At 38.7% G+C, this 12,693-nt stretch overlaps 1 protein-coding gene across 2 annotated transcripts in view; it reads left to right on the top strand.

Annotated features, from left to right (window-relative positions):
- Nucleotides 1–12,693, top strand: part of FAM3C (family with sequence similarity 3, member C) — a 39,306-nt gene that overhangs the window by 2,091 nt on the left and 24,522 nt on the right. For both annotated transcript variants that reach the window (XM_004676979.2, XM_012721088.1), the window contains exon 2: nucleotides 9,990–10,044. In XM_004676979.2, the coding sequence (XP_004677036.1) occupies nucleotides 10,032–10,044 (13 nt within the window). In that variant the 5' untranslated portion in view covers nucleotides 9,990–10,031. The remainder of the gene's footprint in view (nucleotides 1–9,989; nucleotides 10,045–12,693) is intronic.

The following is a 12,693-nucleotide window of genomic DNA, read 5'->3' as shown; positions in this document are numbered from 1 at the left end:
CGCCATGTGGATCTCCTCTGGGGCAGACGGGGATTGAACTCATGAGGAAGTGGCTTAAGCTTCTTAGTGCAGTGCTTTAACCCGCTGCGCCACCAGGGAGGGCCTATTTTCAAAAATTTTTAACTTAAAAATATGAAAGTGCTTATATGTACTAGTAACTATAGGTACTTGATACTGTGAATAAAAGTCTCTCCCAAAGCTCCTTTATTTTTCTCTGAGACAGTGGGTCTTATTCATTTTTCCTTTTCATTATACACTTTGCTTAAAGCTGAAAGATATTAAACTTCCAAAACAAAAGATTTTGGAATTAGGTTTCACAAAAATCTAATGTTCAGTTCAATAATAAAAACTTGTCTTGAACTTAGTTCAGACTGTTCCTCTCCTTGGGCTTGTATAATCTGGGTTTTAAGCAGTGGTTCTGCATTTACTTACTTTATAAATTGCATTGACCAGATGTCTTAATATTAGGCAGTGCTGTTTTAGTTTGATGGAGGAGAGTCAGCAAGATTTCTAAGAGCTTTAAACTTCTAATTTTTTTTAATTCAGCTTTTAAAATTCAGTTAGCTAATTCTTCTTTCAGAGGATGAAATTGTGTTCCACTTCCTCTTAAATTTTAGTTTACCCCACCAGTATTTTTTTCATTCTCTTTTTCATTTGTCTGATCCAATGGACTGGAACTATCCTTATATTTCCTTTATTTCTATTCTAATTAGGTTTTTCTGCTCTTTGTGACCCTAGTTTTACTCTAGTGAATATTTCCAACTTTTTAAAAATTAAATTTAATTCATGTAACAGAATTCACCTTTTAAAGTCCACAGTTCAGTGACATTGAGTGGATTCACAATGCAGTCATCTCTCTTTACTTCAAAACACTTCATCCTCCCAAAAGAAAATCTTATCTGTTAAGCAATTACAACACTTCCCCCTGTCCCTTCAACCCTTAGTAACCCCACATCTGCTTTTTGTCACAGTGGACTTACCTATTCTGAATAGTCATATAAATGGAGCCATACAGTATGTGAGTATGTGGTCATTTGTATCAGTTTCTTTCACTTGGCGTATTGTTTTCAAGTTTGTTCATGTTGTAGCTTAGTCAGTGCTCCTTTGTTGTGGCTGAGTAATATTGTGTGTATGGCAATTACTTAATCCTTGAATCTGTCATCTCTTGATGGACCCTGGCCAATTTTATATTCTATTAGAAATTATAGGAAAATCTATAGCAAACCCTCAGCTCCTGAGTTGACTTTCACAGCAAGCTCCACAAGGCTTGTTGAACTAGCACCATGGCATCACATATCTACCTGAATGTGGGCACCAATCAGTATCTGCTGGACAGTTAAGTGATGTTAAATGTGTTTTGAAGAGGTTGTGGTCAGTTTTAATAGGTTCAGAAGATTGTACACTACTGTCTTTCTACAGTCTGTTTTTTTTGCCAATGAGCGCTAGATCATGTCCAGTTTTTGTGGTGGAAATGTGCTGGCCAGCTGCTTGGGCAGACAGCACCACTCAGCTCCTCCATTTCATCACACAGAAGGCTTGACTAGAAAAATAGTGTCTGCCCTGTTTAGTTAATTTCTGCAGACTACTTCAAGAAGATATTAGGGGAATGAGTCTGTAGGGGAATTCTTGCCCGTTCATTCAGAACAGGAAACTAACTTTTCAAACTATTTGATATATATAGACTAGGTGAAGTGTAAATATGTATCTTTCTCTACTCTTTGAGACAATTTGTGAATATACACTTCTTTACCCTACTCATGTTCAACTTCCAGTTACAATGTATTTCATTTTATTTCGCCATTGTAGACAGTGATTCCTTTCTTTCCATGCATGGATCCACCTGTTCTATCTCCTGGATGGTGTAGTGTGGGATTAAGGTAGTTTAGATTACTTCTGTTCAGTCAACAATTGTAGAACTCTAAAGGAGCAAGGCAGGCTAAGGGTTCTTTTTTGGATTTGTTGATGCTCTCGATTACAGAAATCTGATGACTATTTTATCGCTCTAACTGGATTATGACTTTTTCAAAGAAAATTCTGCTTTGGTAGATGAGGAAAAACTGCATGAAAGCATTTGGGTAATTTTTAATATAATACTTTTTGTAACCACTGCAAACTAGAGTTCCCTCAGCTCTGTTCATGTCTATTTTGATGCACTGTCTAATTAACCCCCCAGCTGTCACCCTGGAAATCTGGTCCACAGGTCTGGCTGATTTCCATCCATTGTTAAGAACAGGATGAAAATTCCTGTTATGTGACTTTTATTTTCATCTCAGTCTAACCTGCCTCTCTTGTCCCCAGCCCACATCATCTCTCTAAGTTTGGATTGGTGTATTGTAGATTAAAGTTCTGACAATGAATCAGTCACCTGGAGAGTTGAGGAGTTTCAGTCCTTGTTCTAGGGATTTTGGTCCTCAGCAATTTTCATTTTTTAGAGGATATTTATTTATGCATACAGAACTGGGGTACAGGCCAGAGGTGCAGAGATGGTGAGAAGATTGACCAGAGACAGAGTGGGGAGCAGAACAGGCAGCTTGACAAAGTACACTGCTGAAGGGAGCAGCGGGTGAGACAGGAGAGGTTTGCCACCCCATATGGTCACCTCCGTGACCTAGGATCGAACTTGCACTCAAGTGGCTGCCGCTTGCTTGTATTGCTGCGCTTTAACCTGCTGGCCACCTGCAAGGGCCTGCAATTTGCATTTTTAAAAGCCCACCAGTAATGGCAATATTCATGCTGTGGTCTGTGTGGCAGTTAGGGCTTCAAAGAGCCAGCAATGATGTTCCGTTGCTACCAAAATGGTTTGCAAAGAACACCCTTATACTACTAAGGAAACAAACGTGGGTGTAAGCCTCCTCCTGGCTTATGATCTGTTAAATTGAGGCAAATAACATGCACCTTGGAATCAATAAAATGGAGTAGGTGCCTGGGGAGCTACAAGCCCTACTTTGTTGTGGTAAAGCTTTTTTAGGAAGCACAAAAGTGGTAAGAGAAAAAAATTAATTCACCATTTCTTCAGGTCTCTTACCATGTAAAATATTTGTTTGTAATAGAGTTTATTTTTTAAAGGTTTATTTTATGTATCATACAAGAGCTGGGGTGTAGGTCAGAAGTGCAGGGGTTGAGACAGAGTGGGGAGCAGAACAGGTGCATTGACTGAAATACACTGCTGAGGGGAAGCAGTGAGAAGCAGGAGAGGTCTTCTGCGTCATGGGGGTCAGCTTCCTCGCTGGGGATTTTGTTCACTGAGACTTTTAACACCTTGAGCTACGAGGAAGGCCCTGTGGTAGAGCTTAAGTAAGGCATCTTGACATTTATTCATAATGAAGAGTATACTGATGACTTATATAAAATTGCAACTTATATAAAGTTGCAACTTATATTTTAGGGTATAAAGTACTCCACTCTTGGCCATCACATTTTTATGCTAATTTTTTTTAAAGATTTATTTATGCATACAGAACTGGTGCTCAGGCCAGAAGTGTGGCCTGAGAGAGGCCTGAGCACCAGGGAGGGACACTTTATGCTAATCTTATGTAAACATTTATGTATTTCAATGCCAGAACATTACTTACAGTGTTTTAATATTTTAGTGATTTCCATTTTATAATTATCATTCATAGAAATATTTACTTCCCCAGAGACAGAGTGGGGAGCAGAACAGGCAGATCGAGGAAGTACACTACTGAGGAGAGCAGCAGGTGGGTCAGGAAAGGTCTGCTGCACCATGTGGTCACCTCTGGGGCGGGGATTGAACTCATGCTAAAATGGCTTTAACTTCTCAGTGCTGTGCTTTAACCCTCCGCAGCATGAGGGAGTGGTACTTTATGCTAATCTTATGTAATCATTTATATATTTCAATGCCAGAACATTACTTACAGTGTTTTAATATTTTAGTAATTTCCATTTTATAATTATCATTCATGGAAATATTTATTTCATGTCATGTTAACATGAGACCGACTTTATCACTTGGCTTTTTTTTATCACCCTTTTACTGTTAGAAAATCCATGCCTGGTGTCAAATAACTGGTTATGTGCATGTACACTTATCACCAGCTCTCTGATATTGAGACTTTTTGGGTTACCAGGTTGAGGTCAAGTTTGTGTCAGAGTAAACCTGAGTTCCATTTGCTAACTCAAAAAGAAATGGCTTGTTGACTACTGAATGAGAGGCTTGCTATAGGTTTCTTAGGCACATGTAAAGAAGATCCTCTTTTTAATGTAATTTCAACATCAGGCTAGTTAGGAAAATAAGTGTCAGGAGGAACAGACTAGTTGGAGTAAGTCTAGAATAGTTGGGGTAAGTCTAGAATGCAAGCATAGATCATCCTTATCTCTCTCTTGCAAGGTTTGCAGTAGAGTATTAAAGTTATTTTCTAAAAGACTGAGTTTTTTGGTTTTTCTGTGCTTTTAATTTAAAAGTTTTGCTGTTACTTTAAGCTCAATTTTTGAAGCCCATGTTGTAGAAGGAGTGAATGCATGTGTATTTTCCTTTATGAACTTTTGAGAAAGTAGTTAGTCTTGGTGTTATAGAGTTCATAAGAATTCATAGGACTCTCCTCTTTCCCAAAGGGGGAAAAATTTTTTTTTCCCCTTGTTAAATGTGAAGGTATGTTGGTGACTGAAAAAACTGGGACTTTTCTCATTATTAGGTAGCCATTTAAAATTTTTCCCCCTTTAATTATCTACTAGGTCGTACCTACAAAGAGTATATGACAAGTATTAAAGTGGTAAACTCCTTTAGGAGGTTTTATTTTCTAGGATTGAGTACCAGAGTGTCCTAGTCAACTTATCAAGTTAGCAATTAGATTTTTCTATTAAGCATTTAATGTTAACAATTTAATTAAATTCACAATACTTAAACTCTGTTATCAGATCAAATTATCAATTTTTTTTGTTCTATTACAAGTTTGACTTCATTTTGTATATTTTTTCTTTAATTAATGAAGTCCTGTTGTTTTACATCTTTCTTAATAGCTTGATAATGTCAGCTCTCCCCGAAGGTGCATCATGGTAGCTCTTCACCACCATCATACTGACTTTGCAATGTTCAGATTCTCCCAAGCTAGTGTCTTTGCAGGGCTGCAGCTTGCTGTTTCAGTAGCCCCCTGGCCAGGCTCCTGTGCTTGTTGGATGGTGTTTGGAGACCAGGCACTTGACGGCACTTTGCATGTCTATTGTGGTGATAGCTTGCTTTTTTTTTTTTTTTTTTAAAGATTTATTTATTTGTGCATACAGAACTAGGGTACAGGCCAGAGGCTCAGGGGTGGTGAGAGGCTTCACTGAGACAGAGTGGGGAACAGAACAGGCAGATAGAGGAAGTACACTGCTGAGGGGAGTAGTGGGTGGGTCAGGAGAGGTGTGCCACACCATGTGGTCACCTCCAGGGCAGGCTGGAATCAAACTCATGCAGTAGTGGCTTTAGATTCTCAGTGCTGTGCTTTAACCCACTGCACCAACAGGGAGGGCCTATAACTTGCTTTTTAAAGGTTTTATAAGTCAGTCTATTTGACTTATAGTGCTCATCAGACATCTGATATATTGTTACTCCCCTCATCCTTTTTAATCATCAGAAAAATAATGTCTTTTAAATACCTATCTAAACCGTGGCATCATTCCCGTACCAGTATCATTTTACAGTTAACTGAAATAGGATGTAGTAAAATTACTTTATCCATTTCTTTTTATTTACTGGGATTGCTTGGGAAAACCTCCCAGAGCCTTGATGTATTCCCTTCTTTTTGTGTGTGGGACAGTTTCATCTACAGGAAGGAAAGGATAATCTTCTTGAAGGGGGTTTCATCACATTGTTTCTCATGGAGAAGATGATTATTCCTTGGAGAGCTGTGGATTATGAAACATATGAACACTTGGTGGCAGGAACACAGAATTCAGGGTGACTTGACCCTTCTGTAGTAATACTTCTAAGAGGACCACTAGATGCCTATGGCAGACAGCCCAGAAAATTGTTAGAATGTTAGGGCAGGAGAGTTTTTATTTTTACATATTTTAAGATTTAATTTTATTGGAAAAAAAATTTTTTTATTCCTCTATTTTAGGTTGGCAAATTACAACCTAGGCAAAGATTAGTTTTTACATTTTTAAGTGGTTGGAAAAAAAAAAACTCAAAAGATCAGTATTTTATAACATGAAAATTTTATGAAATTCAAACTTCAATGTCCATAAAGTTTTATTATAGCACAAGTGGGCTTGTTTGTCTTATGCTCATGGCTGCTTTCCAGCTTTCACTGCAGAGCTCAAGGTGGATTGGATTGAGTAATAATTTCTCTATATTAGTGGAGCATAATTTGTAGTATTTTTTTCTGATTTAATTAAATGATTGGTATTTGTTCCTATTAAAAACATCAGTGGGTGTGTTTGCACACTTCATTTTCTTATTTCCTTCCTGTCTTGGAGGGGGTTCTAATACACACGCTTAGTCATTTGACAGACTGTCAAATCTTGGAGTGGCTAGTTGGCAACAGAGATTGGCAATTCCCACAGCAATTTGCAAAAGCCAGATTGAATGACATAGAGTTTTGTCAACAGCCTCTAATATTAGAGTGTGTCAGTGAGTTGCTGGGGTGAAAAAGAAGTGGACTTGCTTGTAGTATCAGCTTCTTTCTTTTTCTTCATATAATTTAGGGAAATTAATCCCTTGACCTCATCTCTAATGCCGTAGTAATACCCATCACCGCCAGAGGGTTGCTGGGAAAATGACAGAAAACCAGAATACAGGTTGAGCTGCTGTATAATTGTTACTTAGTTTATGTTGACTGGCATGGCTTTACCTGCCTGTTAAATAATTGTTTTTGTGTCTTTTTGTGTTGACATAGAATAGTGTTCTTGTAATTTACCGGATGTTACTCCTGTCCTTTTCTCCAGGAAATAACAAAAGTATCACTAGTTTTTTGTGTGATGCTTCTGAAGTTGGTTGATTTTAGGATGATGTCTATTTATGAATGTCTACCTAGTCAGGCCTGATTCCTTTTAAAAAAAATTTCAAACTATGTAAAATTACCCATAGTAGTTGGGTTACGGAAAATGTTTAAATTACAAGACATTCAAAGAAATCTAGTATGTCAGCCTGATATCCTGATTTAGGCTTACTCTCCTGCCTGGATCACATCCTTGCTCAGTGCTCACTCGGTGGAGAGCTCAGCTGCCCTCGAGGACCTGGCTGCCAGATGGGAGTGCTCTTCAGAAACACTGAAACTTGAGGCTTGGGCCTAAGGTGCACTGTTCTGGAAATGTAAATTCACAGGTGTCAGAGTTTTGTTTTCCTCTAACTTAAAAATACTTTCCCTGGGCCCTCCCTGGTGGCACAGTGGGTTAAAGCACAGCACTAAGAAGCTAAAGCCACTTCAGCATGATTTCGATCCCTGGTGGGGGAGGTGACCACATGGCACAGCAGACCTCTCCTGACCCACCTGCTGTCAAAGCAATGTACTTTGACATCTGCCTGTTCTGCTCCCCACTCTGTCTCTGGTGAATCCTCTCAGCACCCCCCATCTCCCACACCTCTGGCCTCTATCCCAGTTCTGTATGCATAAATGTCTTTATTAAAAAAAAAAACAAAAAAACTTTCCCTGTACCACCAATATTCTAGTTTTGGTGGGTGACTAATTTCTGTAGAACTATCTCTTAATGAATGTGCCAGAAAAATTACAGTTTTCTTCACTTCTTGACTCTGGATATCCCCCTGTGTTCTCTTGCACTGGATTTGTTCCTGTTCCTGCTTGATTCTTGGAGGCTGGGCCTGAAGCTTATACCAGATGCCTTTACATTTTTACTTTCATCCCCGAATTGTTACATGTAATGTCTGTCTTTCCTTTTAACTTCCTTCCTGAGAGGATGCGCAGGACTAACTTGGAATCAACACATTGTAGACAGATGCTCCAGAATTTGCTGTCATGTGCTCAGTACTCTTTCCTTATGCTGATTTACACTTGTGCCTTGTTACTTTGCTTCTTAAGCAAATTAGTTAAAAATGTTATGACTCAGATTTGATACAATTTTAGTTTAGACATTTCTACTAAATGTTTCTGTCTGGAGAAATTTTAATGGGAAATATTTGTATTTCCCTATGCAACGTCATTGCTGTATTGTGGTCTTCCTCGTAATAAGCCTGGAAGCATACTTGGTGGGAGGTATGAACAGGTGGCAGGTCTAGGAAGCAGGAACTTCGATTGGATAGGTGTTTCTGCCTCTCAGGTAATGTGATCTGCCTATGGCTTATCCCAGTTGCAAAAATACTTGCCTGGGCCATGGTAAGATAAGAGGGAGGGAGGAAGAAAAGATATGGGTATGTAGTGAATGTAGTGTTCGATTTTGCTGGAAGTCAAAAGAGGATTTACAACCAGTTGGATGTTTTCACTTGAAAAGCAAAGGAGTTTTTTCCCTGCTTTTCTGGGCTAAAGTGTATGATCCTTGAGGAGCTCTATTTCCTTTCCTAGCCTTGTAAGAGGCAGATTGACTTTTCCTGTTATCTGGAAAGTGTTCAGGTAATTAACAAAGGAGAAGAAATCAATAATGCTCAGGTCATACTCTTTTAAAGGTTAGTTATTTTCTTCATGGTAGATTGGGCAGAGGGAAGGGGGTTAGTGTGACCTTAAAACGACACCCGCCCCCTTTATTCTTGTTTTTAAAGGTTTATTTGTGCATACAGAACTGGGGTACAGGCCAGAAGCTGAGGGGTGGCGAGAGGCTTCACCAGAGACAGAGTGGGGAGCAGAGCAGGCAGATGGACGAAGTACACTGCTGAGGGGAGCAGCGGGCGGGTCAGGGGAGGTCTGCTGCGCCAGGAGGGGAGCAGCGGGTGGGTCAGGAGAGGTCTGCTGCGCCATGTGGTCACCTCCGGGGCAGGCGGGAATCGAACTCATGCGGAAGCGGCTTTAGATTCTCAGTGCTGTGCTTTAACCCGCTGTGCCACCAGGGAGGGCCCCCCCGCCCCCTTTATTCTTTACTGGAGAATAAGGAAACCAGATTTTTCACTTTCTCCAATGGGCTGTGGAGTGTCCAGTATTTTTATTTTAAATAGTCTATAAATTATTAGACTTGCCATGATCATTGAGATGTCATCAAAATACAGCGTATAATGAAGGCACATAACTTTTTACTTAATGTAGTCATTAATTACAGTTATCGCCTGAGCTCCACTCCTGTATATACTTGTGTAGAGTGGAGGCTTCCAGCTGAGCCTGGATGCCATGTTCCTATCAGACTCACTCATTTTACTTTCTTTTTAAAATTTTACTTATCTTGAGTTATTTCTTAGGAGTGAAACATACATACAAACCGATTTTTTCCCCAGCATCATTTTTTTTTTTTTGGTAATTAGAATAGTATCAGAGGATAATTTCTTTGACATAGAACAGAATAACTAATTTGATGTATTAATCACTGGCAATAATGATAATTGCTGCATATTTTCTGTTTCAAGCTTAAATCTCAAACTTGAAGAGGACCCTGATAGTAAAATAAGCTTTTGCTATAAGTGCTTATGTCGCACCACCTGAATTTCAAGGTCCTGAGATGCAGTGGCATCGTGCACTGTTGGGAACTTTGGAGCAGGTTCCACTCATGGCCCTTGCTCCTTTCCACACATCATTTGTTCCATCTGGTTAAGCAGCTAACCCTCTTTGCACCTTAGTAAACCGAAGTTTGGGTGCTAAGTATCTAGAGTTCCTTACCGATTTGCATAATCACTGAGGTTAACAAGGCATTTTAACAAGGCATTTGTCTTCTGTCACATTTCCCTATAGTTCAGTAGTGGGGGCACCGTGGTACAAAACACAGACCTTTCTCTGGAGCTTTCTGGGGAGTGAAAGGAGGGAGACCCAGTGATAAGCACTTTTTTCATTAATTCTGGTAGGCAACTTTGAAATGTCATGACATTAATTACTTTAAAATATACATCCCAAATCAAACTCAGCCTAGGGACAACTGCTTGTTCTGGACCTAAGATTGTTTTTTTCTTTTGATTTTAGGAACTTACTTCATGAAAAGTGCCATAGTCGGAAAAATCAAACATGAGAGTAGCAGGTAAGAGCCTTAATTCAGCTAACGGTTTTCTTTATGTGGAACCTGTTTGCTGAGAAATGACTAAAGGAAAGAAAAAAATCATCTTTTTCAGTATTGACTACAAAGCTAAAGTAGAACAGAGTTAATCTTATCTGTAGTCATTTTACTCTTTCATGTAATTGGCAGGTCACAGTTTGAAAACGAATTAAACATTAAACACATTTGTTTGGATACACTTTTGTTGAAATTATGCCAGATAAGTTGTTATGGTTTTCAGGTTTATGTTCTTATACATTAAACTTGATTGCCTGATTATATGTATATGTATTACATATAGAAAATATTATCATAAAGAGTGATTTTGACAAACTAGGGAGGCTGATTTTTATTTTTGCTAAAGTTCTAGTTTGAACAGTGAGTTGCAAAGTTTAAAAGCTTAAGTCTTTCTGTGTATTTAAATTGAAACTAATGTGTGTGAAGGATTCAGTAGAATTTGGTTTTTGCTTAAGTGACTGTACTTGCTAGTGTAAGTTCAGTCTTCATCAGTGAGGTTACATGCAAGAACATTTCCTGAGGCAGCAATTTGAAGGAATTGAATATTCATAGTATTAGGGTAGTTGTCTCCAAGTCTTGAAAAGGCAGATCCATAACTCACTGGAGGTGCTGATGAGTCCTTCAAATCTAAGTGTACCTTCTACCCCCAGCCTCCTCAAGCACAGAATTACATAGAAATTTCTACTAAGTGTGCCCAAGACAGGGGAAAGCTTGTATTTCTCGAAAATCAGGCAATTATCCTATTCACTATATGTTCTCACCTACACACAAAATCTTTTCTTACCTGAAGGAGTACCTGGAGTCAAGGTGGGTGAAGAAACATCTTCATGCTTCAGTCATAATTACATAGAATCAGATGCAGGTGACTAAACTTGATTATAAAACACAGATTTTACTAAGGGTTATTTACAATGTTTCATCAGTATTTGAAAATCTAGATCCTTTGGTCATGAAATTATAAAGCTTCCCTTTTTTCAGTAGCTGTACAAGTATTCAAGGAAAATATTCCCCAAAGATAAGAACTTATTTCTGGCTTAAAAGAATGTTATAATGTCCTTTATTTTTTAATCATCTCCGAAGATAACAGAATTGAATATGATCACATGTTTCTAGATGGTGTAAAAGTATATTGTTTTTGTGATATGAAATAATCAAAGCAAAATTTTTCCTTTCTCACATAATTCAACATTCATCCTATTGAAATTATCCTTGTCATCTTAATCCATTTCTCTGATTCTGCCAATTAATTCTAAGGTTTATTGATAGGTAGTTGTTCATTCAGGGCTTATTTTATCTTTGGCAGTATTCCTACTATAGGTCTTGAGGGAACTACCTTTAATGAATGAAAAAAAGAAAACTGTTATTTTACTGCTTTTTAACTAATTGCTTCTAATTAAAATATGTGTTTTGTCTTTGTATGTGTACACTGATAGCTTTGAAAAACCCTTATTCTTGCAGTGACGTATTCCCAGCCCCATTCATATTGCTGCAGATGGGCTGAGTTTATCATTTTGATCACTGAGTAGTATTCCATCATGTGTATATACCACATCTTGATCCAGTCGTCTGTTTTTGGACATTTAGGTTGCTTCCGTAGCTTAGCCATTGTAAATTGTGCTGCAGTAAACATGGGTGTGTAGGTTTACTTTTGAATTAATGTTTTGGTGTCCTTTGGGCTGATTTCTAGGAGTGGGATAAGATTTTATTCTTGAACAATGAAAGTTTCATATTCTGCTTTAAGAGACAGGGAAACATTCTCACTATTGGCACATGTCATCATTGCTAGAAAATGGGACGTACAGATTTTAGTGGTCCATAATCTTGGTCTTAGTGAGCAAGAAGGAATATGCCAACTGTGGCCATTCATCCATGTAACAGTCACTTGTTGAGAGCATTGCTATACATGAGAGGCGCTCTGCTCTGGGGGGAAGAGCTCGGAGCCTAATGGAAGTTTGCTCTCTTGTGCACTGAAAATGTAGACAACTTGTAGTTGCTCTTGAAAACAGGAAATGCAGTCTTTAAAGTGAAGAGCAGGTGGGAGGATTGGGATTGATTAATGATAATACTTCCTCATTGCCACTTCATTTCTACATTTAATGTGTTTCTAAATAGAAACAAGAAGCTCTGGGAAACAATTGCTAATCATTTGTCCTTTCCCTCCTCCCCACTCTCATCACCCCCCAGTATGAGGACCCAGTTTCTGTGAGCTGATGAAATAGAATGAATATAGTGTTTTTTTTTTTTTTTTACTGTTAGCCAGTAGTTGGTTGTGGGTAGTAGTTTTCCAGGGACTGTGTGGCTTGGTGTTACCGTGCTGTCCTCGCCAAGCCCTGGGCTGCATCAAGATCCCTGGATTCTGTCCTTGTGCTGCTGTTGACTCATCTGTGATCTTGGACAGAGATCTTAAGGACATTGAGATAACTGCTGATGCCATCCGCTGCTTTTACATCAGCAAATTAAACTTGTGTTAAGAGGAGGGAAGAGGTTGTAGGGACAGTAGTGTTGTTCCTGAATAACCCAAGATTCCTTAGGTCACTGAAATTGTAAGAAGAAAGTGATGTTCCTTTCCTGTCAGTTTCCATTTTTGCACTGTTTCTTCTCTAGACTTTCTTAGCT

The sequence above is a fragment of the Condylura cristata genome, unplaced genomic scaffold (assembly GCF_000260355.1).
Source record: "Condylura cristata isolate star-nosed mole 26May11 unplaced genomic scaffold, ConCri1.0 scaffold00005, whole genome shotgun sequence".
Taxonomy (NCBI): Eukaryota; Metazoa; Chordata; class Mammalia; order Eulipotyphla; family Talpidae; genus Condylura; species Condylura cristata.
This window is presented reverse-complemented; position numbering and strand designations above follow the sequence as displayed.